Source organism: Channa argus, chromosome 3 (genome assembly GCF_033026475.1).
Source record: "Channa argus isolate prfri chromosome 3, Channa argus male v1.0, whole genome shotgun sequence".
Lineage (NCBI taxonomy): Eukaryota > Metazoa > Chordata > Actinopteri > Anabantiformes > Channidae > Channa > Channa argus.
Window position 1 is genome coordinate 17,554,112 of NC_090199.1, and position 27,686 is coordinate 17,581,797.

The 27,686-nt window shown below is 38.1% G+C and overlaps 4 protein-coding genes across 9 annotated transcripts; 3 read left to right on the plus strand and 1 right to left on the minus strand.

The window, feature by feature from the left end:
* Positions 1-9: 9 nt before the first annotated feature.
* Positions 10-6,409, plus strand: atad5b (ATPase family AAA domain containing 5b). Its single transcript, XM_067497385.1, has 13 exons — positions 10-2,038; positions 2,135-2,231; positions 2,330-2,406; positions 2,591-2,739; positions 3,036-3,207; positions 3,372-3,637; positions 3,742-3,835; positions 3,909-3,973; positions 4,143-4,341; positions 4,429-4,553; positions 4,638-5,431; positions 5,699-5,857; positions 6,097-6,409. Exons 1-13 carry the CDS (start codon positions 1,270-1,272, stop codon positions 6,170-6,172), a joined length of 3,042 nt encoding a protein of 1,013 aa, XP_067353486.1. The 5' UTR covers positions 10-1,269; the 3' UTR covers positions 6,173-6,409.
* Positions 6,410-6,494: 85 nt separating this feature from the next.
* On the minus strand, positions 6,495-8,700 carry tefm (transcription elongation factor, mitochondrial). The gene is made up of 5 exons (XM_067497390.1): positions 8,550-8,700; positions 7,793-8,280; positions 7,407-7,556; positions 7,095-7,276; positions 6,495-6,970 (listed from the first exon to the last, which is right to left on the minus strand). Exons 1-5 carry the CDS (start codon positions 8,593-8,595, stop codon positions 6,706-6,708), a joined length of 1,131 nt encoding a protein of 376 aa, XP_067353491.1. The 5' UTR covers positions 8,596-8,700; the 3' UTR covers positions 6,495-6,705.
* Positions 8,701-10,235: 1,535 nt separating this feature from the next.
* Positions 10,236-14,967, plus strand: LOC137123537 (arf-GAP with dual PH domain-containing protein 2-like). 5 transcript variants are annotated; one of them, XM_067497400.1, is made up of 11 exons: positions 10,236-10,533; positions 11,071-11,201; positions 12,070-12,161; positions 12,319-12,404; positions 12,557-12,669; positions 12,828-12,974; positions 13,215-13,298; positions 13,401-13,467; positions 13,655-13,732; positions 14,014-14,181; positions 14,323-14,967. In XM_067497400.1, the coding sequence occupies exons 1-11, from the start codon at positions 10,446-10,448 to the stop codon at positions 14,349-14,351; spliced, it is 1,083 nt and encodes a 360-aa protein (XP_067353501.1). In that variant the 5' UTR covers positions 10,236-10,445; the 3' UTR covers positions 14,352-14,967. The 5 variants fall into 5 exon arrangements, with proteins under 5 accessions (XP_067353501.1, XP_067353499.1, XP_067353502.1 ...); XM_067497398.1 differs by having other exon boundaries at positions 13,401-13,463; positions 13,953-14,181; XM_067497401.1 differs by having other exon boundaries at positions 13,401-13,463.
* A 639-nt stretch (positions 14,968-15,606) lies between these two features.
* Positions 15,607-27,095, plus strand: rhot1b (ras homolog family member T1). Of its 2 annotated transcripts, XM_067497391.1 has the most exons (20): positions 15,607-16,003; positions 16,852-16,910; positions 17,073-17,154; positions 17,263-17,306; positions 17,398-17,451; positions 17,581-17,633; positions 17,920-18,028; positions 18,872-18,973; positions 19,198-19,296; positions 19,434-19,542; positions 19,652-19,772; positions 20,044-20,128; positions 20,548-20,693; positions 20,977-21,077; positions 21,441-21,571; positions 22,010-22,093; positions 22,416-22,538; positions 22,629-22,831; positions 25,067-25,189; positions 25,835-27,095. In XM_067497391.1, the coding sequence occupies exons 1-20, from the start codon at positions 15,967-15,969 to the stop codon at positions 25,950-25,952; spliced, it is 1,983 nt and encodes a 660-aa protein (XP_067353492.1). In that variant the 5' UTR covers positions 15,607-15,966; the 3' UTR covers positions 25,953-27,095. The 2 variants fall into 2 exon arrangements, with proteins under 2 accessions (XP_067353492.1, XP_067353493.1); XM_067497392.1 differs by lacking the exon at positions 25,067-25,189 and having other exon boundaries at positions 15,608-16,003.
* The last annotated feature ends 591 nt before the right edge of the window (positions 27,096-27,686 follow it).

The window sequence follows — 27,686 nt, forward strand, 5'->3', positions numbered from 1 at the left end:
GACTGTATGCAGTTAACAGCTACAGAATTAAACCACTTCTATCACAAGGCATTTGCTAGATATACACACACAATGGTGACTTTTCAAACTTCTCAGACAGGTGTTTTCAGACACTTGTCAATCTCTCTTCTAAAGGAAAAACACACTCTAAATGTGTCCGCCTCTTATAATTTAACTTGTATGTCCTGCATGTCTTTAGGTGAGCAGGTTTTTTTTTTTTTTTTTGTTTGTTTTTTTTTTTTCCTCTACTCCATTTTTCAGTCCATTAATGACAAGAGGTAGCTCAGGGAAAAGGTAGATTCTTAAACCTGAGAAATGTTCTGTTTTGTCTCTATTTAGATGAATTTTCTTTTTTTTCTTTTTTCACCACATCTGCCCAGTAACCAGTCTATTTTCAAACGGCATTTAAAAAAATATCTCTAGCTACGCCACTGGTTCCATAATGGCTCCCAAAACCGAAGCGGAGACGTTTTCCTTTTACGATCATTTCCAACACTTCCCACTGATGGTTCAGTCCTGTTTGCATCATGTCAACTTCTCCTTATTTTCAGTGATGGTACTTCTTAAAAGTCAACCCATCTACTCTAAAGCTGTAATCAGTGCCTTCATGTGCTCTTAAAATTAAATGTATTTTAGAAACTCTGGCAGTCTGCTTTCTTTCAGTGTCACCGTAGTACAACATGAAAGACCTGTGCATGTTGGAGAGGTGTGATTATAGCATATTTTAATTGTCTTTTATTGCCATAAATGTATGAATTTAAAAATTATTTAATAACTTGGTGGCTGTTTATTGTATAAAATGACAGAAGAATATTGAAAATGGCCATGATTTCGCTTAGAAGGAGGAGGAGCATATTCTTATGGGTTTATTTGTTAGACCAGCAATCCTAATAATCAGAAAATATTCACATTGACTGTGCAAAACTAGACAATAAGCTTAATCAGATGATTCCAATTTCCAACATTACCACCACTAATTTTATTTCTTGAATACAGTTTAGTTTGTGGAAGTCAGAGGCTTCGGTCAGCCTGTGGCCATGGTCCAATATGGTCTTTGGCAGCGGCACCAAACGATGCAATACCAACAATATTAAGGAGATAGATTTTATACTTAAATTAGTTTAATTGCTTTTTTTTTTTAGCTTTGGGGGTGCGGAGGGGGTATGGCTTAATCTTCGTCGCATAATAATGACGTAACTACGTCGTCATGAATGACAGCCAGGCGCCAAATGTAAAATATTACTGGACTGTTTTGGTTTGCCGTTTACAATGCGAAACAAACTCAAACTGAGTAAAAACTGTCAAGATAAATTTTGCCAAAACAAAGACCACGCGACAGCAACCGAGGCGATAACGTTGGAGTCGAGTTGCTCCAATGATGCTAAATCACCGGAGGGAGTGTCTATCCCAATGTCTGCAAAAGACAGATATGGCTCAAATCCTGCTTCTGCTGCAGGTCTTATCGCCAAAAAAATTCAACCGGTGCAAGAAGAAAGGCGACGTTGCTGCACAGAAAACATTAAAATTGCACCAATCTTCTTATGTACAACACAGAGGAGCATGAGTAAAGGGAGCAGGCGTAGTAAGCTGTGTGAGCCTGCAGATAAGAAGAAATCAGTACGTCCTACTCACAGCTGCGACTCGGAAAGATTGAGAGGTGAGCGGCTGTTATCGACATGTACAACGTCTCGTCTAATTGAGAGAGATGCCCCCCTTCTGGGAAAGCCAAGCTCCCTACAAAACTCCATATCAAATAAGAGGAAACAAGCAAACAGACTCTCTGAGAGTGTATCCAAACGGCTGAAGGTTAGTCTCTCTACAGAGCGTTCCGTTGGTGTGGATCACTTTCACATGCCAGCACAAAATGTTTTGGAAAGTATTGTAGTTCCTGTGAAGAAGCAGCCCAGCAGAAGCAAACTGAGTCGTACTCACAGACTGAGGCAACAAAGTGGGGACTCAGTGGGCCTGGACAGCAACTATGAGGGGAAACCTGAATGTACACATCAGCCACCCATAACGCGTGACACTCTCAGAGAAGGTAAACTCTCACACAGCACTGAAATTTATTACGAAAACTTTGTTGTTTTTATGCCACTTTAATGACAAAAATAACATAACTTTCCTTTTTGTCTAGTATCCAGTGTTGAGGATGTTCTCTGGACAGACAAATATGGCCCTCAGTGTTCAAGTGAAGTCAATGGCAACTCTCTTTCAGTCAACAAATTGTATAGGTGGGTTTTTTCTTTTATATATATTAGCTTCCTAATGTATTTCACACAAAATTCGTTTGAAAACTTTTTTTTAAATTAGATTTTTATCTCAAATTCAGTTGGTTGAAGAAATGGAAACTAAGAGCAGACTGTGATGATAGAAGAAAGGAAAAAAGAAAAGAAGAAAACAGCAATGGTATGTGCTGGCATTTGTCTTCTATAACCACTTAGGGTAAGAATGTTTACCTCTAATGGGCTTTGACCAAACATTTGTCAGAAACCTGCTTTATTTCCAGACTGCTTTTTTATTTTAATGAGACAGAATTTTGCTGAGTTTTTCACGTGTGGGTTGGAAAAGTAGTGACTTATCTCTTGCACAGACTCCTGGGACCTTGGAGACTTCCAAGGTGAAGCTGGGGCAGATGATGACAGAGAGGAGAATCTAGGTAACACCATGCTGATAACGGGGCCTCCAGGTGTGGGCAAGACAGCTTCAGTATATGCCTGTGCCAAGGAGCTTGGGTTCAAGGTTGGAATTTATGAACAGCTTTTTGAATCAAAGGCTTATAATTCTATTAAACGTATTTACATTTGACAATATCATAAATGAACTTTACATAAAACTGATTTTACATAGAGTAAAAAAACTTGATACGACTTCATCACTGAAAACAATGTATGTAAATCTGATGCACATTGTTTCGTTAAAGATAAATAAAATATTTTAATAGGGATTCCCCTAGATAAATCAACAGGCATTATTGTAACTTAGAATCATTGTAAAACAGTATTGAAAGTTTGTTTTCTTTTCCTTTTCAATGAAAGATATTTGAGGTGAACTCTTCCTCACAGCGCAATGGCTGCCATGTTCTCTCCCAGTTGAAGGAGGCTACCCAGTCCCACCTAGTCGAGTCATCAGGGAAGGACCCACTTAAACCAGCTTACTTCAAAAACTACACCACCACCAACTGCCCTACTAAGTCTGACACTTTACTTGGTAGGAGATGAAAGACTGGGTCTTGATTAAAATATCTTTTTTAGTTACATAGACAAGCCTGCAACAATGACAGTGTTGTGAAAATGTAAAAAAAAATAAACTGCATGGTTAATGCAGCATTAAGTGCATATTTTACAGGTATTTGTATAATTTGACCTTTACAGGAAAACTGGTGCATCCTAAAAATGTCATCTCTACTACAAAAAAGAGGGCAGCACAAAACTCTGGTCGCAAAAGAAAAGCTAATTCAACCATAGTCACTTTGGCCAACTACTTTAAGATGAAAGTCAAAGCAGATCGCTTAAACTTTGGTGGCCTGTCGCCCTCTAAGAAACCAGACGCCAAGACATTGGGCAACCCATCACCAAGCTGGGATCAAACGGAGCCACGGAGCAAAAAAACAGCCACATCACTCATTCTGTTTGAGGAGGTAAACCCATTGGCGGCTGGACAAGTAGGACTTATAATTTAAAACATACAAGGCTGCACATGATCCACGTTTGATCTCAGTTGATCTGTTTTCTGCCCCCACAGGTTGATGTCATATTTGACCATGATGTTGGTTTCCTTGCAGCCATCAAGACTTTCATGACAACCACTAAAAGACCAGTCATTCTAACCACCAATGGTAAATGCACACACTTTGTAATTTTGAAGAGATTTGAAGACAAGCTGTGATGTAACATACATTTTTTCTTAAGATCCCTCATTCAGAGAAAGATTCGGCTGCAGTTTGGAGGAAATTATTTTCCAAACCCCATCACTGGTAAATCAAACTCAACCTAACTTTGGCACATTTTTTATGTATGTTTGTTTGAACTCTACCCTCTTCTGGCTGTTCAGCGTACTGTTAAAGGTCACCTACACATAAAGAATAATTTTTTAAAAAATGAGTAAAAATCAGTTTTTAATGAACTTACTCAATATATTCAAAGGCGAGTCTCTGCAGCCATTTGCAACTGGTGGGCTTGGCTGAGAACGCACAACTAGAGTTTAATGATGTTAGCAGCCTCCTCAGACTCACCCAGGGTGATGTTAGACGCTGCCTGCTGCAGCTGCAGCTCTGGGTGCACAGTGGTGGAGGACGGGCATCTCAAAGCAGAGGCTTGATTAAGGAGCCTACTTATAAATGGAGTAAGTTTGTATGAAAAAAATCACAATTACGCCACCTTTCGAGAAGACATATTCCGCATAGTACATTTTCTCAATTCCCTAATCTAGATCTGAATGCCACTCAAGGAGAAGAAAGTTTGGAGTTGAAGCTTCCTCCATGTGAAACAGGCTGCAGTGCCAGTATGCTGGGCCTCACCCATATGACCCAAATCCAGCTACTCAAACATCTAAAGGCAAGTACTCGTATCTTTCTTTTATAGAATCTTTTCTCCAACACAAATGCATTTAATCTGTTAGCATTTCTGTTTTTATTTCAGAGTCCATACTGCTCTGAAGCAGACATGACCAAGTTCCTGATGCTCCTAGCTGAGAGCTGGAGAAGATGTGTGCCTCTACTCTATTCCAACTTGGAGCTTCTGCTACCAACTGGGGCTAAGGCAACTTCAGTCTACTACCTGGACTCAGTGACTTCTTCTGGACTGGCATCCTCTGAGAATAATGTTCACATCCAGCTGAATGAGAATGTCAGTTCAAATGCATCAGCGATCACCTGCAAATTTGTTAGGAACGTCTCCAGGCTTAGCAGAAGGAAATGTAACACAATGTCTGACACCACCTCACCTTGTAGATTGAAACAAAGAATATCATTAAATGGGGCCCCCTCAACAGCTCCTGGTTCAAGTGATGAGACAAAACAAAAAGCAGACAGAGTGGACACCGACTGTTTAGTTGCCCTGGCTGACTTCTTTGATGCCATTTCATACATTGATGCCATGTTGCTGGCTGCAGGACCCCTTGTTTCAGGCCCATGCAGACCGGAGGCATTTGTCTGGACAGGAGCAGAGATTAAGGATGGCTTGTTAGACGAGATGAGCGAGGAGGGCAGCAGGAGCTGGAGCCAGGAGAGGCTGTTTAATATTCAGGCTTCTGTTGAGGGTTTAGCATTTCACACATGCTGTTGCCAAATGTCTGAGTCATGGACTGGAGCCAAAAAGTGCAAACAGGAAATGGAAGAAAAAAAGAAGGAAAGGCTGGTGGAGAGACTGGGGCTACCTGCTGCTTCCAAAAGACAAAACCTCAACTTTACTGTTCAGCCTCTGTGCACACCAAGGTGAGTCTTTTATTTTTATCCCACCTCCTGAATAATGAATACATTTTTCTGATTAAAAAAAATTTTGATCTGAGTATGCAAGTTCATTTATGTGCCACGTTAGAATAAAATAATAGACTTTTACATCTATGGTTACATTTTTAAAATCCATAATAGCGAACTTTTTTCATGGAATACAGATGGCCCTTGGCATTGTAAACATAAATATGAGGCAGACAAAATATATTTTTGTTTTTTACCATCTTATACTTGTACCTACCTGTCCAGTGTGTCCCAAAGGAGGTATGAGCTGAGCCAAAAAGTGTTTGGCAGTGAATACTTCAGCCTGCTGGGCAACCGACAAGCTGTCAGTGTGGACTACATGCCTGTCCTCCGTGCCATCTGTCGCTTTCAGAAAGCAGAGAAACAGAAAGAGGAGCCGCTCAGGTGAGCCAGACACAATTCCACTGGTTCACTTTCACTTCAGGAGGTTCACTGTCAAATAGTGAATAATTCACACTGATGCAAGTTTAAAATATCAAGGTAGTCAAAGTGACTAGATGATAGTGGTTTCTAAAGACTCAGTCCTTCCTCACTGTAATTAGCTTTTAGTATTTATCAAAATTGTTTGTACATAGAAATCTGTCGTATGCAACTAAATTCTAATTATTTTTCCCTGATATTAGGTATCTGAACTACTTCAACACATACCTTGGCCTCTCAAAGTCAACTATGGACCTTCTGGCTGAAGATTTCTTATAGTGTAAACATCACATCCTTACTACTTCATATTACTCCAACCAGTATACATTTTATTAAATATTAAAATTAATTTTACACTGGTGTTTTTGTTTATATGCAAGTGCAACCATAATGTATAAATAAAATTATATTTTTGTAAATTATCTCAGTATTGTTATTGTTTGTGAATATTGGTATTGTTCACAGACATGGGTTACTATTAATGTATCTTATTTTAAAAACTCAACCTCTTGTTCTTCTTAAATTTTCAGAGAGCAACAGCAGAACTATTAAAACAAAGTAGCAATCCTTATTAATGCCCCCTCCCACACACACACACAAATGACAGTATTAAAAGTGTTTTATGTGAACTGAATTGAATATAAGCTACTTTAAATGTAGCAACAACTACAATTGGATTTGTTATGGGATAATTGAAAAGAATAATCATAAAAGGTTCAAATGGGCTCAGTATGCCACTGGAGGTTTGTTTTAGTAGAGGTAGTGCAAGGTCAGGGTGCGTGGTTGGAGCCGGAGATTGGCCCATGTGGTGGCTAACTTGAAGATTCACTGAGCAACTCGTAAAAAGCCACGGCCTGAAGTAGGGCATCACAGAGTTCCTCTCCTCCTCGTCTGCTTCCCATCTGGAAGGAGTTTCTGTATTTGACCAGCAGCTCATGGGGAAAGTTGATCCTTGGAAGCTTCTGTGTCACTGACTCTGTCATCAGCTGTCGCACTGTCTGGGCCCCACTAGTCCGACACTCGCCCACCATCAGTCCAAAGTGGCGTCCTACAGCAGTACGCATCATATTGAGCACTCTGCAAAAGAATAAATAAATGAAAGGAGAAAAATTTTATTTACTGAATTTAGTTTTCTTCATACTTGCATATATATTGGTCTCATTTATGGATGACAAAATGGGTAAGGTATCTTTTCTCCCACCTGGGAGGAACGTTAGACTCTGGTGGTGTGGTTTTGGGCTCCAGCAGAGCAAACAACATGGCTTCCACAGTCCTCATATGGGCCATGACAGGGAACAGAGCTGCATTCTGGAATGAGATGGATGATTTTTCTATTATGTAGAAGTCTGCTGTAGAAGGGAGGACTGCCACGACTGCAGAGACCTGTTGGCAGATAATAATACACTGAGCAGTTGTATATGGGATTGAACTATGTATGGTGATATCCATGTAGAAGTTAGTAGAGATCTGACATAAGAACAGGTGTGAAATGAAGTCCAATAAATATACTCACATCACTTAAGTAAGAAGAAGCCATGTATGTTCCTTTTAAGAAATTAGGGCATTCCAGATGTTGCCACTCTAATACTGTCATCCCACGGTCAACATGTGCCCAGGCAATTTTATTAGTCCCACATACTATTGACACTATGGAACTGGCATCCTAAATAAACGGAAGAAGAGAAATGCTCATAGTCAAATGTCCTGATAAATGCTGAATTCTGATCAATTTTAAATCAAGCACCTGGAGTGAAATTAGAAGAAATAATGACACCAAACAACCAACAGCAGAAAGGCTGACGCTTACTTAATTATCCCTGAACCTGCATCTCAGGCAAGTATACTGATGGGAATTATGAAGGGCAAAGCATAGTATGAAATGAAAAACAGGAACCTCACCTCCAACCAAGACCTTTCAACTTCTGGCCTGATAAACTTCGCTAACTGTATCTTCACTTTCCTCTCCTTCTTAACTGGGTTGAGGATGGAGTTGAAGACTATGACAGCACTTTTGTGTTTTAGCTGCGGCACATTTAACACACTTTCCAGATTTTTAAATGGTCCGTTTTTAGTCCTGTACTCCACAATGTTGAGGCATTTGCGGCCTCTCAGAAGCTTGACGCTGGCCAACTTTGCCGGTGTGGCGGTGTTGAGGAGCTGGAGGATCACGTCTCGTTGCTCGGGGGTGTAGCAGGAGTCCAGAGGCCTGACAGAGTCCTCTTTACAGTGCTCAGAGGTGGAGGAGAGTGTGGCATTCAGAGTCTCAAACTGCGCCACGGGAACCCGGCTTCTCCAGCAACATGTGCACTGAAGATACCGCAGCTCCAGCTCAGGTAGGGAGCCGTGCTGGGGGCGGCGGAACAAACCAGACTGAGCTACATACGGACCTATGGAAGAAACACAACGAACGGACTGACTGCACAAATCTGCATGTGTTAAACTAAACCCTGTGAAAAGCTGAGCTCTCCATAACAAGAGGACTTCCGTTAGCTGTTGATTTTAAAAGAAAAAAATTCAAACCCCAATTACACCGGATATATTAATGTAGGTTATAATTTAAATCAGTCGTGTTAATCCAGCTAACATTGCCGGTCAGTGGGCTCACATTTTTGCAAACAACACGTATAGGACCCAGACTTTGACTACACGTACTTACCTCTCTGAACGACCGACGACAGAAAACGCCTGGCGACCCACATCATGTTTAATATAAAATAAATAATCGCTACAACATCATGCAGGTTGAACAACTTTGCCCTGTGGTTATTGTCCGACACTTTACAATCAACCGATGTTGCACAAAACACCTCTTTCATTAGTTCCGGGGACTACCTGTTTATTGAATCGTCTTTAAAGCTGCAAACGCAGGGTATGGGAGTGTGATTTGGCTGATTAAATAACTTTACTTTACTTGGCTACCATCAATGTTGGATGTACAGTATATTGGTTTTAACCTGGAATTACACCTGCATATATATAGTTAATTTCTATATAATACTTGATTTATTATTCTCCACTACCACTGTTGTACAGCTTTAGTTACTCTTCTTGATTAATGCGTGATTTGTTTGTTTTTGTTTGTTTTATTTTACAAATTAAAACATTAGCTTTAATATAAAAAGGTTTCTTATACATCAGTAATCTGATCATTTATAATACTGTAACACTGACTCTGATGCATGCATCAGAATAATCCCTGTCAACCATGGCAACTTTTTATAATAATTTACTTTTAACTGTTAATTAAAATCATTTTGTTGCTATTTAATATGTAGCTTTGGGTAATGCATCACTTTTATTAAATTTGTTTACATTATTGCTAATTTTACTAAGCATACATTTGAGTCACCACCTCTCTGGATCGGTTGAAGGTCGGATGTCTTGCAGAGGTAAACCTGTAATGGAATGTTTTAGTTTTTCTCAATTAATAATAACAATGTGCTTCTGTCAGCTTCTTCTTCCTGTAGTTACTGTTCTGTCTAGTGGCCAGAATTTATTAATAGTGTTTTACATTTTGGTATAAACACAGAACTCTTACAGCCATCTTTAAACATTGTTATGAATCTATGAACGTTCTTCATCACAACAAACTGTTGCATGTGTGTTGTCGATTTTCTGACCAGCTCCACTTCTTATGTCATTGACCAACCTCCTGCTTCTAATTTAACGGAAGTTGCTCTATCTGTTGCATTACATCTAAGCATGATTTGATGTACATTTGAGTATACAGTATAAAATTAAATATAATTGTAAGTTCTATTACATCCTGTGGTGCCATATATTTCTTCAGAACTGTCAGTTGCTAGACAGATTTAACAATGATCACACAGTAGATTTGAGCAGGTAGGCTCTGGTTTTCTCGCTCTGGTAGACATAAAACCATGCACATATGTCACAGTGATGATGTTTCCACATATTGGATTATACTGAGTCTCTGCTCAGGTTGACATTAAAGGGTAGAGGCATTTACATTATTCTTCCTGAACAAGTAAGTCAGCTAGGCACAGTCTGTACACATCACAAATGCAGTGACAGTTATTATAATTGAAAACACCTATAAGTGTAGCAAAAAAGTGCAGGTCGCTTAAATCACATACTTAAAAAGTCTATTTTTACAAGTTGCAAGACGTATACAATTTGTGTGTGTGTGTATTTATCTAGTCTCCAATAATTCACTTAACAAAAAATGTAAAATATATTTAGCTATATTTGTAAAGATGAAAACAGCTCAACAGTTTTCTATGAACCAAATGCAAATTTATGACCCTATGTAAGCCAATCACTCCCTGCATGGTAGCGTCTCTTTCACTTCCTTTCTCTGTTTATTTCTGGACCTGGGCATTTGTGTGCAGAACAATTAACTTCACGATGCTCTGCTGCTAAGAGGAAACGCTCGGTCATTTGCTAGTGAGAAGAAATTATGTTTTTCATCTGCTACAAAGCAGAATAGCTCTGTAACATACATTGTTTAGAATCAATATGGAGTTCATACCTAGTAGCTCTTTTGTTGGGACTAAAGTGTCAGTCTGACAGAAACAAACTACCTTCACCTATGGCTAGTCTGGACAGAAATAACAAACTCCTGCTTGATATGGTGCGACAGCCAGGTAACAACTTGTGTGCTGACTGTGGAGCTCCCGGTGAGTGCGTATAGCCATAATTTCTTCATTTTAATCACGTTTTTTCATGTCAGCTTAACATGTGGGCATCTTGAAACAACATTATACCAATGTTGTTGAAGAATGAACACACTTTTCATTGTTAAAGTTTAAAGAATGCTAAACAATAGTCTGTGCATTGGGTCATGCAACGTTGATCTTAACATTATTATCTGTTACCATTTTGTAGCCAAATCACATTTTGTAGTTATTATATGAACTCCTCTAAGGGGAAGTGTTCTGTTTGTATTCTTTGAAATGATCTAATTGTTCCTCTTATACCTCTCAACACAGGGTGTTAATAAAGTTTGTTTGTGTGAAAGGCAGAGTGGTAGAAAATACATTAAAAGATACAGAAGTAATTAAACTTCTGGTTATCTCATTGTTAAATTTTCCCAGATTTTTTTTGTCTATATTTGCCAAGAAAACTATATATTTTGAGTTAGTTTTGGTTCCCACAACAGTTCTTGCACCTTCAGTTTTTCCTACAGTGTAAACATGTATTTTGTATGCTCACAGAGCCTGACTGGGCGTCTTACACTCTCGGAATCTTTGTGTGCTTGACCTGCTCAGGGTTGCATCGCAATTTGCCCGCTGTCAGCAAAGTAAAATCCATACGTCTGGATTTCTGGGAGGACTCACTAGTAGAGGTATAGATTTGTAGCTTGTATTCATCACAAATGGAAAGCTTATAACTAATTTAATAGGTATTGCTTTTATATTTTTACTGCAAAAACTTGCAGAGTCCACTTACTGGTTCAATATACTTTGTTAACCTTTTGGCATTTTACACATTTATTGCAAATATAGACACTATAATTTTAATCTTTAAAACTGTCTTTTAAACATTTTTTTCTAATCATTTATATAATTACTTATTAAGCAAACATATTATGCTGATCAATATGTCGATCCTAACCTGACCATAACTCAGAGGTCTCTTTGTGCTCAGTGAAAATTGGAGGCTTTCATTCAGATCTACAGGAACACAGAAAGAGTCTCCTGTGTGATTCGGATTAGATTGAGAATGAAATACATTTTTTGTTTTACTGTGAGCTTTAAGGTAACCCTTCCATAAAATGCCTGATGGGAATCACAGTATGCTTGATGTTACAGATGAATGTAAATATATGAAATAGCTCATTTTTGTGATTAAATGCTAACCATCAGTGTATAAGAGTATTTTATGTTTGAATTATGTAAATATAGTCCTATATCTTGGGATGATGTATTCTTGCCTTGCCTGGGTCAAGCACCTTTAGCTGTATGACACATAAATAAAGTTGTATTCATTTATTCATGTCTAGATCTTTTAATTAGTGTTTGTGCCTTTGACCACACAGATAAAACCTTTGAATGTTGAATTTTGAATTTGGTTATTATTGTATGAAGTAATACTTAGATAATGATGAAGTCTGGTTTTGACATATTGAGTAATCCTGTTCTGCGATCCACAAATTTTAGATAAAGACTGAATATTGGTTGCCATTTTAAAACCTTCAAAATATCTGGTTTCAGTTCATGCAGGAGAGAGGAAACTCTGCAGCCAAAGCCATTTTTGAAAAATGTGTCCCTGGCTTTTTCTACCGACCGCAGCAAAAAGACTGTGTGTGAGTGACTTTCCCCACATAGACCACTATTTTACCTATTAACTGAGTTATATATACTTTATTTAAGGGATGGAGAGTGGGACAATCCCGATGCACATTAACATAGACACAATAAATCACAGGCTGACGATTTTTATCTTGTTATTGTTGTTCTTAGTGTTCTTAAGGATCAGTGGATCCGTGCAAAGTATGAAAGAAGAGAATTCACTGGAGAAAACTATCTTCAACAAGTTTATAGCACAGGTAATTATCTTTCCACTGTGCCAGCATAAACAAGTACATAAACAACTACCCATAAACTATTCAGAACTAATCAGAACATTGTTTTCTGCACACATCATTATATGCATATTAGTTTTATTTAGCTTTTTCTTTATTTGATTTATCTTACCCAGATGTATTTGAATCAACACTATGGAAAAAGGGGAAAGACAACAAGCAGTTCCTTAAGAGGATCTTTCTGCTGAATCGGAAAGACTTCACCCTCAGATACTTTATTAAAGAGGATGTGAGCGGTTCTTTAATACCATATTATCATGCTGCTAAATGACTAAATCACTGAGTCTGCGATACTTTTGAGATTTCTTAGGTTATAGTCAAATACCTTTTGTTTAAAAATGTTTTATTATCTTGCCTTTGTGAGACTTTGTCCCTCCCTCAACAAAGTCCAAGGTTCCCAAAGCTGTAATCTCTATGAAGGATCTGAATGCAGTATTTCAGCCAGAGAAGATTGGTCATGCTCATGGTCTGCAGATCTCTTATCTGCAGGATGAGCGTACGAGGAATCTGTTTGTGTATCATGAAAACGGACAAGTGAGTTTCACTATTTTAGTGCTGTTTCATAACCACTTGTAGCAGACACTTAGCAAATACACCATTACAAACCACCAACACAAGTCAGTGCATATGTTCACTATCTTACAATTGATAGAAAAACACAATCTTATTTATTGTATTTCTATACAGGCTTCAATGGAACACCTACAATCTAATTCTTAAAACAACACACTTCATGGATATAGTTATATGCTGTCCTTTATCTGACGCTTACAGGTAATTGTGTCCATGTTCAATGCTATTCGATCCACACGTTTGGCATACCTTCAGAAGAAACATCTCACTCTTCAAGACAATGATGTGAGACATTGTTTTATTATGATGAAAATGAAATCATAAATTGCTACACTGTTAAACTGCAGCTTTTGCTTAGTTTAATGTTACCCATATGTCTTTGGACAGTTAATACTTCAGATAACCGGAAACTGCCTGAAAGAGGGCTACATGGAGAAAACCGGCCCTACGGTTTGTCAGTTGTTTTTATTTATTGCAAAAATTATTTGGATTGATTGATATCTTGTGATATCTGACAAACTAGTTTAGTTCAATGTTTTGACTTTCCTTTTTTCTTTTCCTTTCTTTCTTTCCTTTCTTTGACTTTTCCCTTATTCCCCATGTCCCTTATTCTGTGGGTTTGTTTGCGTATTTGTTTTCAGCAGCGGGAGCCATTCAAGAAGAGGTGGTTCACACTGTGCTCAATGAGCAGAAAGCTTCTTTACTTCAAAACTCCACTGGTAACGAACACCGGATATACCACTGTTTTGTCTGGGGGTGTAAAATGCAAAAATAATAAGTTTATGGAAGTTGTATGAAAATAATAGAAAAATAAGCATTGTGGTATAAGAAATACAGTTACCATTCATGTCATATCTAGTGTGATATGAAACAATAGTGTTTGCTGTTAATTACATTGATATTCCTCTCTAAACTCACTCTTTTTTTTATTACTGTTAGGATGCCACTGAGTTGGGTGCTGTCTTCATTGGCTCAGAGAACCATAACTACTCTGTTTCAGAGAGCAGCAACAAGAGCACAAGGGGTGGCCGGTGGCACCGTGGCATCACCCTGCAGACCCCAAGCAGACAGTTTGTGTTTATGTGTGAGCAGGATCAGGAGCAGAAGGAGTGGCTGGAGGCCTTCAGAAAGGTCATCTCTCAACCCATGACCCCAGAGGACTATGCTAGTAAGATTTTCTAGCAGCACCTAAAACAGCACAGCTAATGTTATCCTGTAGTGCTATAAACATAAAGTAAGGGTGAATTACATTTGACCGCTCATTTTTTGTATACCCACTTCTAACTGTTTGTTTCTATCTTTGATATAGATGAAGCAAACTTAAGAAGGGGGAAATGACTGAAACAGTTTTGGGTTTTGGTTTGCAAAAACTCAGAATCCAATAGTGAGAAAATCCTTTTTGGTCATATAAAAAAGGACTGGACTGAAAAAAATATGGAGACACACTTTCACATAATGTCCTGCATGACTGCTTAACACCACTGACAACTGATGAACTACCACATTTTGCACAGCATACAGCGCTGATGGCAGTTTATTGGAGAAGTTTGTAGCTGGAGATCCATGCAAATCCGAAGCAGTATCTTTTGGTCTTTTTGCATTGTTGTAAAAATAGTAACAACTTCCAAAAGTATTCATTATTCATGCTGAAAGCAAATATTGTATTTATTAATCATAGTGAGTATAGATTTTATGGATAATATGTGTGTTTTTGTAGTAGGAGTAGGCTAGTGGTAGTTTTTATTTTTTCACATTCTGTTTTATTTTAGCTGTCTATATCTACTTAAATGTCTATACTGCAATTTACCATTTTAGGGATATATCTTGTAAATATGTAATTACTCCGGGTCTGTATTGTGGTGCAAATTTCACACATTTTGCTTCTACTCCACCATAATGTTTATGCAAACTTTGTAAAAATTGTATTTTTGATGCACTAAAAATTTGTAACAGCTTTGGTTTTTAGCTATTTTACATTTGAAAGATTTTTGCACATAAAGCATATGAAAAGCTTGCAAAATTTGATGCTTTATGAGTTAATCTGCTGTACTGGGACAGTTTACACAAGTAGAGCTTGAACAAGTCGATTAAATGACTGACATAAAACTTACTGGCATATATGTTGATAATCAGTTACGTCATTTTCCAGCAAAATTACATTTCATGATCCATTTTTTCCCCAATTCCATTTATTTATGTCAAATAATTGTAACATTTAAACTATTGATCGTGAAACTGTCACAGTTCTAGATTAGCTCCACTTCATCCAGCTACAGTAAATCATGCCTACACATTATTTTTCCAGTCGCTGCATTTCGTTGTCTTTGTCTATAGGGGGCGCACGTTGACTGGCGCTGCCAAGCTGCTAATAAACACAGAACGTCTCACTCTTCACGAATTTTCCGGTTCCAGAAATACACTTACAGCTTATTAACATACAGAGTCAGATGAAATGTAAAGACTTCTGTCTGTAGTTTAAGTTACGAGTTTACATTATAGTTGTAGTATAGTTGTAGTGTAGTAGCGGGAAGCGGGCGATATGTATGCCTTTGGGAGCAGATTCCAATACACGATCTTTGTTAACCCTGACACTGTTAGTTAAGTCGGAGGGGCGTGGTGGAAAGCACGCCTGTTAGCGCCCGCTAACAGTCATGTATGTGTGTACGGTAGGCAGCGGAACCAGCAGCAGCACCCAGGCTGACTGACAGACAGACAGACAGGTGGAATACATTCAAACATCTTATGATCACGCACGTCCCACTGTGTGTCAGATTTGGTGGTGTAAACCTGTCTGTTCTGAACCACCGTAAGCGGGAGCTGACATGCGAACGTAGCCGTTAGCAAGTGAGCCAGGCCGCGAAGAGGTGGTCCCGGCAGTATCCTTTCACCAGGACCAGAGCATAAATGTTTCACACATTCCGGTTTACGGAGTCGGTTGTCAACGCCGCAGAGGATGCGCAAGGACGTGAGGATATTATTAGTGGGCGAGCGTAAGTAACGTTCAAGTTGTCGTAGTGTGATGGTTAGGTGTCTGCAGAGTCAGCCCTCAGTGTCCAGCCAACATTGATGCTACCGGCATGTGATGCAGACATCCAGACCAGTCTCATGATTACGGTGTGCATGTGTGTTTATAACAGCAGATGTGGCCTCACATCTCATATCTTATCTTGCTTTTGAATGTATGTGAATATATTTCAAATAGGCCCACAGCACTTTTTTTTTGGTTTCGCTGTGTAGCAGCACACTTTATATAACACATAGCAGCAATGTCATTTAGCACATTTTCTCTGTGCAAAACATTAAAAGCAGTGCCGAGGTGCTATAAACTACAAAGCAAAGGAAATAGACATCATTTTCTGAACACTCCAACTCTTCCAGGTGACGTCTGTCTATTTGGGTTTAGTGCGGTCAATGTATTGAACTAAGGGAGTGTTTTCAGAAGTGCTATTCATATTTTTTGTGCTTCAATCCAGTTATTCGGGGAACTAGTTTGTTTCCCCATATTTTCTAAACTTCCAGTTATTAACATCAGCCAATAATAATAAGTGTTAGATAGGTTTATATTTTAGTTTTAAAAGGTCAGTCCAATAATATAAGAATCAAACCTAGCAGCCACTAAATATCCTGTGTGCTGTTGAAGTGTTTTTAGTGTAAAATCTGTGTTCCGCACACATGGGCACCATACTGTGTAAAGCTTAGTCATTGTTATTTTCATTTGAAATGAATGGATGATGTCCCTTTCCCTTAGCTAGCACTTTCACATCAGCTGTAATAATTTTAGTGAGGAGATCTGGTACAGGAAAAGTTAAACTCCACTTGTCTGTTCATGTCTCCACAGCCAAGGTGGGGAAAACCTCTCTCATCATGTCCCTGGTCAGTGAGGAGTTCCCAAATGTGGTATGACCAAATTGTTTTGCTAGATATTAGTAAACTTGATAATGCCTCTCCAGCTTGAATTTATTGAATACCTGCCATGGATTTAGGCGTATTGTAGTAGCTCTGTATCTAGTTGTCATCATGTTTCCGTAAGCAATAACTGATCACTGGTACTTTTCCAAGGTGCCCTATCGAGCTGAGGAAATCACCATACCTGCAGATGTCACACCGGAGAGAGTTCCCACACACATTGTGGACTATTCAGGTACTTTTTTGATTGACAATCTAATGGTGTTTCAGATTTACTGCATTCAAATTTGGCAACCTGCTTTAGCATAAGTTAAGTTATTATTCCTATTTCTTTCTCTAACAGAGGCAGAACAAACAGATGAGCAGTTGTTTCAGGAGATCTCCAAGGTCAGTCGGTGTGTTATGCATTTCTGTTGCACTCGAGAGAAGTGCTAAATTCAGATAAAAGACTAATGGCTTTTGTGTCGGTCTCTCATAGGCAAATGTCATTTGCATTGTCTATTCTGTCAACAACAAGAAGTCCATAGAAAAGGTGAATTAGAATTTCCATAATTTGTTTGCATAGCAGTTAAACTATATAACTTAACACATCAACCTATCAGTATGATGGAATGACACTCTTATATTACAAGTAGTCCTGTCTACTTTTTGTTTTCTGTAGGTGACCAGCCACTGGATCCCCCTCATAACTGAGAATACGGACAAGGACAGCAGGTGTGTGCTTGTATCAAATTCTAATATTAATTCTAGTATTAATTCAACCCAATAGAATTTCTTACAATTGTTTCACTGTGATAAGGCAACAAAATTGTAAATGAAGCATTTCACAAGAGCAGCTTTAATGTCTGTAGCCTCAAATACATAAAGATAAATTAATTATTTTGAATTATCAGGCAACTTCTTTCAAATTTACATTTTTCATTATATAATTAATTTGTTGTAACACATTGCATTGCGTGTGTGCGTGTGCCCATGTGTGTTTGTATGTTTCTTTTTTCAGGGTTCCTCTAATCCTGGTGGGGAACAAGTCTGACCTAGTGGAACACAGCAGCATGGAGACAATATTGCCCATAATGAACCAGTACACTGAGATAGAGACTTGTGTTGAGGTGAGAGACACTAAACTAAACCATTTTACTGATCCTGCTGTCTCATTAATAAAACAACAGTCATATGGACATTGGAAGCAAAGTGTTATTAGAAGTCTTGCTCATTCAGGTTTGACACCAAATTCCAAGTAAAATTATACATTTTTTAAATACTTTTTACGTGATGGTAGCAAAGAAACACAAAGAAATTATGTAAATTAAGAATATGTTCTCTCTATTAGTTTGAGTGATATCTTATTCACTGTGATTGTAGGTTGTAGTATAAGTAGTTGTATTAAAAGTCAAATTCAACTATGTGGTTTTAAACTTGGTAAATTAACAAACTGGGGATGTCTGTAGCCTTCTTATAATTTTATCATTATCATGATTATAGATTATTTGTAATGCTACCAAGAATGTTCATTTTTTTTGTACATGCATAAAAAACAAAGTGCTTACAATGATCTCCTCTGTGAACACTCAAGTGGGGGTTTTGCTTTTTTTAAGACTGGTTAATTACATCAGGTGTGTCGCTCAGACAGATCCCATGTGTTAATGCCTGTCTGGTCTTTACTTAGGTCACACACACACACACACACACACACACACACACACACACACACACACACACACACACACACACACACACACACTGTTAGGTGGGTAAACTGCAATGGTACTGCCAAGTCACTGTTAAATCCACAGTCAGGAAGCGCCACACTGTATTTCCAACTTGGTTGTGAAGGTGTTAAGATATTTTTATATACTAAATGTCTACAGTAGCGTGTGTGCTGGGTGCAAAGACTAAACACACTTTACACACGCATAACCAAACCCCCTTTCCCCTCTTGTGGTTGTTTGTAGTGTTCAGCAAAGAACCTAAAAAACATCTCAGAGCTGTTCTACTATGCCCAGAAGGCAGTTCTGCATCCCACAGGTCCCCTCTACTGTCCAGAGAAAAAAGATGTAAGTGAAAAATTTAATAAAATTGCTTATGAGAACAATTGGTTCTTATCATGTTTAGCATTAAGGCCTGCATTTGGGGAAATACATTTCTGTATTTCTTAGTTCTATGCTCACAAATGTGTCTAAAAATTGAATGTATTGCTTTGATTGTCAAAACTAAACATTAGCAAAGTGTGAAATAATTGTGTTTAAGTAACTTATGATCTGTCAACTTTAATTTCCAGATGAAGCCACTTTGTGTAAAAGCCCTTACTCGAATCTTCAAGGTGTCAGACCTAGACAATGACGGCGTCTTAAATGATACTGAGCTCAACTTCTTCCAGGTTAATCAATGGTCAACAGCAAGTTCAACAAATATATACAATTGATATTCAAATTGGAGTTCACCCATTTCTTTACCTGTGAACAGTATTTTTGCTAGTTTTAACTTACAGTGATGTTTTGATCTGACTGCTCATAGCGGACATGCTTCAACACCCCACTAGAGCCTCAAGCTTTAGAGGATGTTAAAAACGTGGTGAGGAAAAATTTGAGTGAGGGAGTCTGTGACAGCGGACTCACTCTCAATGGTAGGAGCACAATTAGTGATCTCATACTCATGTACACACAAACTGCAGTCACATTATTCCAGACTGTGTTGTTGTTTTTTTTTTTTATTTCTGTGACCCTCATCTGCAGGTTTCCTGTTCCTGCACACCCTGTTCATTCAGCGGGGTCGCCATGAAACAACTTGGACAGTGCTGAGGAGATTCGGATATGATGATGATCTGGAATTAAATCAGGACTACCTCTTCCCTCCGTGAGTTTCCATTATTATTTTTCAGACGCCTTTTAGCTCCCTATTAAAAACAAATGTGAAAGTGTAATAATAACTTAAACCCTTGAATTAGGTATTATATTCAGTATCTGACATCACACTTTCACCACAATTGTATGTGGTAAAAAAATTTGTACTATAGAGTGATTGTTGTTAAACTTTGTCTCTCATTTTTTGGTAATAATTTCTGTTTAATCACGTGTTTTGCTCTTGCCCTTTGACTATGTCTTTTTCACCTACTTTTTCACTCTAGGTTGAAAATTCCTCCAGACTGCACTACAGAGCTCAACCACAATGCCTACCTCTTTCTGCAGAGCGTGTTTGACAAACATGACAAGGTATTATCCTGTGTGACTGGTTCTTTATTTACATCAGCCTTTGGCCCAGAGAGGCACTTAAAGGAAGCTGCTCAGCACCCAACACTATAAAGAAGCGAAATACACCAAGACAGCCAACGCTGACCACCTGCTGATGTGTGATTTAACTTCTTGCCACTGAGAAGGGATTGACAGGAGAATTAGCCACGAGGTTCAAGTCAAAGTCAAGGAGTGAAAGTGGCAGCTTGTGCTAAGGTCTGCCTTATGCCCAGTGTTTAGTGTTTGATGCATATTTGCTTAAGTCCATCATTTGTATTCTTGCAGGTTGAAGTGATAGGAAAAAAATATGTATATATTTGTTTCCCTGGCATCTGTTGAGCTAGGACAGTCTAGTGTTGTTCTCTTTCCGTACAACACTAACTAACTTTTGCATTGTTCAGGACCGTGACTGTGCCTTGTCACCAGAGGAGCTGAGGGACTTGTTTGATGTTTTCCCCTACATGCCCTGGGGTCCAGATGTCAATAATACAGTTTGCACTAATGACCAAGGTTGGATCACGTACCAGGGGTATCTCTCACAGTGGACGTAAGTGGACATTTAAACTCATATAAAGCTCATGAGTATTTCACCCTGCATTTAACATAATTCTAACCCTCTGCACTAGCATTACAAAAATGAGAAATACTGTACACAGTATTGTATACATACTGGCTTTAAACTAAAGGTATTAGGCTAACTACTACTTTTAACGTTACAATCAGGAAAACCTTGATCATAACGTCCTGTTTGGGCAGATGGGAAAAACACATAATCTCAGGAATTTTTTCTTAAAATTTCTTTCCATTTCTCTGTTTTCCATGTTTGTTAGGTTAACAACTTATCTCGACGTCCAGCGATGTCTAGAGTATTTGGGTTACCTTGGTTACTCGATAATCGCTGAACAGGAGTCTCAAGCTTCAGGAATTACAGGTGGATTAAACCATCATATATTAACTTCCATATTAATATTTCACAATGGTTCAAACACTGTTACGTAACATGGTGCTTTCATATACATTTGTGCATTTTAACACCGGAATCTTGAATATTAGTCAGCCTCATAAACTGGTTGTAATATTTGGGAAATTGCCTCGTAATTCATTGAACTATTTTACTGAATAGTCATGCATTCAGAAATTATATCCATTAGTCAGCTTTGTCCTTGCATCAGCTGTTCGACAACTGCAGTTCAAACTGAATGTTGTTGCGTAGTGTCTGTAGACGTGTTGTGTGTGTGTGTGTGTGTCTGCAACTGATCCACAGAAGTGTGTGGGTGTGGTTTTCCTCCTATAGTAACCAGAGATAAGAAGATTGACCTGCAGAAGAAGCAGACCCAGCGTAGTGTCTTCCGCTGTAATGTCTTTGGGGACATTGGCAGTGGCAAAAGTGGCTTACTTCAAGCCTTCGTGGGTAGAAATCTCATGGTAAATAGAGTCAAACACTAATAATCAACATACAGCATTTTATTAATTTAATTTGCCATCACTTTCCCTGATGTAAATAGAGCCTTGTTAACTTGTTCACATGCCTTTAGCCTCTGACACAGACACAAGAAAAGCAAATATTACATGATGTTATCATATACTGTATGAAAACTATATTTAATATCTGTACCCTTATCACAAAGACACAGATAAGTTACCTAGAGTTAAAACACACCTTCTATTCTTGCTTAAAATGGGATACATAAAATATAGACTGGCATATATATTTCCCATTTTCTGCTTTGATCTGTTCTGTTTTAACATAGTATCTATTTTATTTTGTGTGACCTGTTTTTTTTTTTGTTTTTTTGTTTTGTGTGTGTGTGTGTGTGTGTGTGTGTGTGTGTTGTTTTGTTTTTTGGATTTCTGTCCACTCAGTGCCAAAAAACAATAAGAGAGGAACACAGATCCTATTATGCCATCAGCACAACCTATGTTTATGGCCAAGAGAAATACCTTCTTGTGAGTACCAAGTTTTTAAAAAAAAATAAATAAAGTTTTAACTATACTTATATGCTGAACCAGTGTTTTATATGTATTACCTTTGTGCCTAAACTTGCCAACTTTGAACCATCATCCCAGGCTGAGGTTGGGTGTTCTTATCTGAATGTATTACATAAGCCACTTATCATGGTCACCCACTACTTTTGTCTGCCGTGCATTTCAGCTTGCTTGACAAACTGTTAGCATTGACCTACTTAACATGCAAATGGAGAGAGAGAGAGAGAGAGAGAGAGAGAGAGAGAGAGAATGATGTCCTTAAACTCCTCTCCGCTCTTCTCAGCTTCATGAAGTGTTCCCTGACTTTGACTACCTATCTGATGCTGATATGGCCTGTGATGTCATCTGCCTTGTCTATGATGTCAGCAACCCTTACTCCTTTGAATACTGCACCAAAGTCTTCAAGGTAAAGCAGTATGCATAGACATACATCATATCAATTCTTGATTTACATCTTAAATATCTCAATCATAATTCCCCTCTCTTCCTCATGAAGCAATACTTTATCGACAGCAAGATACCATGTATGATGATAGCAGCAAAGTCAGACCTGCCAGAGATCAAACAGATTTATGGCTGCAGTCCTCTGGAGTTCTGTAGGAGGCACAAGATGCCACCTCCTCAGTCTTTCACCTGTAACACAGTGGCAGCACCCAGCAGAGACATCTACACCAAACTTACCACAATGGCTATGTACCCGTACGTATACAGATGCTACATATCTAGAGTGATTATGAATTATGTTATTAAGAAGTAATTTAAATTGTAGCAGATATTGTGTATTTGGGGCAGAAGTTGTGCCATCCTCACAGCTCTGTTCACGTGAACTAAAATGGAGTTTTACATCTCTTGAATACAATGTGGACTGATATCTCATATTATTTTACCTGATAACAATGTCATTCAATTTATATGATCTGTGTTTTTTTACCATCTTAAATCTTTCCTTGTATATTTGACCTTTGTTTATACATTCCCCTGGTTCAATGGGAACTTGCACTAATGGTTGTGTAAATCCTTATCCAGAGAACATCTTAACTACTATCTGAATGAATTTGAAAGAGATTAATTATCTACAACCCCAATTCCAAAAAAGTTTGAAAGATGTGTAAAACTTAAATTAAAAACAGAATGCAATGATTTGCAGATCTCATCAACCCATATTTTATTCATAATTCAACATAAATAACAAATAATAAGATGATAAAACTGAAAATGTTTATCATTTCATGGAAAATGTTCAAAATTATTCAAAAAATACTAATTTTGAATTTGATGGCAGCAACACAACTCAAAGTTAAGACGGGCAACAAAGGCTAGAAAAATAATTGCCACAAATCACAAACAAATGGAGGAGGCTTTGACAGCTAATTAGGTTAATTGGCAACAGGTCAGTAACATGACTGGGTATAAAAGGACCATTTCAGAGAGGCTGTGACAAACTGCATCTAAAAACAAACAATTTCAGAAAAATTTTCCTTAACAAAATAATTGTGAAGACTTTGAAGTTCCCACGATTTACAGTATATAATATCATCAAAAGATTTAAAGTATCAGGAGGAATCTGTGCGCAGATGTAATGTGATCTTCAGTTCTCAGGCTGCACTGCAATAAAAACAGGCATGATTCTCTAATTGACATCGCTGCATGGGCTCAGGAACACTTCCAGAAATCACTGTCTGTGAACACAGTTCACTGTGCAATCCACAAATGTACTTTAAAGCGGTATTATGCAAAGAAGAAGCCATATGTGAACATGATCCTTATATGCCACCGTGTTCTCTGGGCCAAAGCTAATTTTAAATGGTCTGTGGTCAAATCAATCAAAACTTGAAATTCTTTTTGGAAACTATGGACACAGTGTCTAAGGAGGAGAGCGATCATCTAGCTTGTTATCAGTTGACAGTTTAAATGAATGCATCTCTGGAGGTGCATTACTGCCTATGGTGTGGGCAGCTTACACATCTGGAAAGTCACCATCAATGCTGAAAAGTACATAGAGTTTTAGAGCAACATATACTCCCATCCAGACAATGTCTCTTTCAGGGAAAGGCTTGCATATTTCAGCAAGACAATGCTAAACCTTCGATACTGCATCCATCACAACAGCATGGCTTCACAGTAGAAGAGTCCGGGTGCTACTTAATTCCCCTGCCTTTGGACAAACTTGTTTCCAGTTGGGTGTTGATATCACATATCACCTTCTTCAGTCTACATGCATTAATGCATCCCAGTGATGTCTGGACTTGTTGTATTCAGTTTGAACTCAGTGTTTTGCACTGCAGGTAAACGCGGTTCCCTGCTGAGAAGTATTTTTTAACTCTCCCTGAGGCTCACACTCTGGCAGTCATTGAGGTTGAAGTATGCTGTTAAGGCAAACCCTCACGTTGCAGATCACACATTATGACACATTTCGCTTTTTATGTTTATCAGTTTTTGAAAACAGGTTGAACTTTTTTGGGATCAAAATATTGTAGTGGACTCGTTAATTCAGATTTTTTTTTGACTTTGCCAAATTAATGAGTATCCTTTTTTTTTTTTTTTTTTAGAGTTTACACAGCACAAATGTTTTACTCCAATGGGTTAGTCCACCAACAACAACAAAAAATGTTTCACCTACTTTATTTAGATTTTCTTTCTCTTGGGATATTAAGCCAAAATTATGTTTTAGTTATAAGTATTTAAACCCAAATACTTATCACAGCTTCTCCCTTTGTACTTGGCTCTCGTGATGATCCTGTATGATGTTCTTTCATAATGGTAGCAGTATCTTTAAATTCTAACTTTTTTTTCTCTTCCGTGTGTGTGTGTGTGTGTGTGTGTGTGTGTGTGTTACATTTGGTGCTGGAGCATTTTTAAATCCCACTTTGTTTTTATTTTGTTTTTTGTTTTTGTTTTTTGGTATGGGTGTGTTTTCCCCATGTCTCCCCTCAGCCATGCTCGGCTGCGCTGCATGTGCACCTGTAACCGGTGCACTTTTTGCTTGTGTCAGAACATCCTCAACTCCGAACTGCTGCAGACGGTCAGGGCTAAACTCTACGCTGTCATACTCAGAAGGTCCTCTTGACTTCTTGCCAACTTCTTTTTGTCTCTGTGCATGTTACCGTCAACACAATTTGCTGTAATTTCTCAAGCATCTCTTCTTTTGCATTCTGCCACTCCTTCAGTTGTTTTATTTTGAGACATCAGGCCAGACCCTCAGCATGTCTTTGTTCCTTGGCTATTTCATTTAACAAAGATGTCATAAGTAATTTCTAGTGATGTTTTCACATATTTATAACTATAATCCTGCATGTCTCTCATCTGTTTGACTGTTTATTTTTTTTCTGCAGCTCCATATTTCAAGGTTTCAGTGTCATTCTGTCATCAGTTCATCCATATTTTCTTCATGATCGTTTTATGTATTTCCATAGTATTCTTCGAATCACTTCTCACTTCTGTAACTTCTATTTGTCAATTGTGTTTCAAACTAGAGGGACATTATTTAAAAAAAATAGTTTTCATTTATTTTTCAATATGGTTTAGATGATGTATTAGATGGTGCAAAGTGGCTGAGATGTTTATCAATTATCCTTGACCCAATTATGAGTACTCTGTGAAGCAGAACATCTTTGAGTTCCTTTATGCTCATTTTTCTCATCTCTGTTTTTTTCTTTATACTTTATCCCACATTTATTTCTTTTGGCCCTCTCTCTTTAACAGGCATGTAAGCCAGGCAGACCTGAAGAGCTCGACCTTCTGGCTGAGAATGAGTGTCGGGGCCACAGTGTTTGCTGTACTGGGTTTTGCCATGTACAGAGTTCTCCTCAAACCACGGTGATCCCTAGGCACCTGGGTTAGACTGTCTTTACTCATGGTACATATAGAGCTATTTTGACCCATCACAATATAGGCTTTTCTAAATGGAAAAATCTTTCATGGATTTGTAGTTTAATCAAAATATGTTTTTGATCTTTCCATTCTGTTTTGCATTTTCTTTCCATTGTAAAATTGTCTCCTTGGAGATAAAAGAAAAAAATCTTTAATTTTGTACCAGATTGCTAATTTGCATTATGTGTCTATCTGCAAGCATTTGAAAAGTAACGCAATCTTTATATTTATATAAAAATTGACGGTAAGCTGCTGGCGAACAGTAGTAAGTTATCTATAGCTATTTTTTGGTTGCTGATTTAAAATGTTGAACAACATGGTTTCACTTTTATGGACTGTGATGTACGAAGTACGCAGTAGAACTGATGCTTTTGTTAGAGTGAACTCTATGTACATACTGTATGTAATATAGTAAAGACTATACATTTGTTTGACATTGTCCAAAGGGACCTTGTTGGGTTTATACTCGGAACATTAAATGCAACGTGATTACGTTTAATAGCCATTTCAATAGCCTTAATAGCATTAAGGCAAACAGTAGCAAACAATTTTTTGCAGAATTTGCATGACACAACATGGGTTTAAGATTTCATAACCAAATGCCCAGATGCACATTTTTGTACATCTCAGCAAGTCAGTGTAGTGTCAGTGTATGCAATGTGTGGAAGGGTCAGATGCTCTCTCATGTCTTCCCATTTGTGTGTGTGTGTGTGTCTGTGTGTGTGTGCGTGTGCTAATATATTAAACATTTACACTATACAGCCATTCTGTACATTTTGTGTTTGCATGCTTTAAAGACTTGCTGTCCAGAAGAATTACTGTGCAAGCTTCTCCACATTGCTTGCCAGCTTCCAATAATCCTGGGATGTACTGAAGTTTATTGATGGAGTGCTGCACAGATGGTAGTTGAGTCCACAGTCATAGTGAAATTGGATGTTTATTTGATCCTGATTACAGATCAGTGGTCTTGGTTGCAGAATGGCTCGAGATGTAAATTTCAATTCAATTGCAGCTGCTTGTCAAAAGATTCAGTTTGATGAATGCACTCAGCTGCGCTTTTCCAAAGGTTTCCAATAAAAAAACGTCTCTTACATTGGTTGTGATGGAATTTTATTTATTTAGTTTACTGAGGGATATGAAGATTTTTCCATTACCTGCTTTCCAGTGACAAATTAACCATTAAGGGTTTGTGTATTTGTAAGTGGAATTGACTAATATACTATTATTTGTATTTTTTAAAATACTGAAATGGATCTCTCAGTTGTTAATATCATAACACCATATGTTTTTGTTTAATATCTCAAACCCTAACTGACTTGAGTAAAAAATCTCAGCTTATATGATACAAGCATATATTGATAGGACAGCAGGATTTACTAAAACACAAGAGGGCAGCATTGTGTAAAAGTGTTCAGTAGTTGAAACAGCTTGTGACATCCATAATCACCTTGTATGCTTGATGAGTCTGGATCAGAGTGAGGCCGCCAAGTTATTTCACAAAAAGTTAAGTATACAATGGAATATAAATGGTAAATGGCCACTTATATAGGGCTTTTATCCAAATTGCTTTACAACGTTGCTTCTCATTCACCCATTCACACACACACTTACACACACACACCATGCCGATGGCTTCAACACATAGCCAGGAGGGACCGGAAATCAAACCACTGACCCCGTGGAC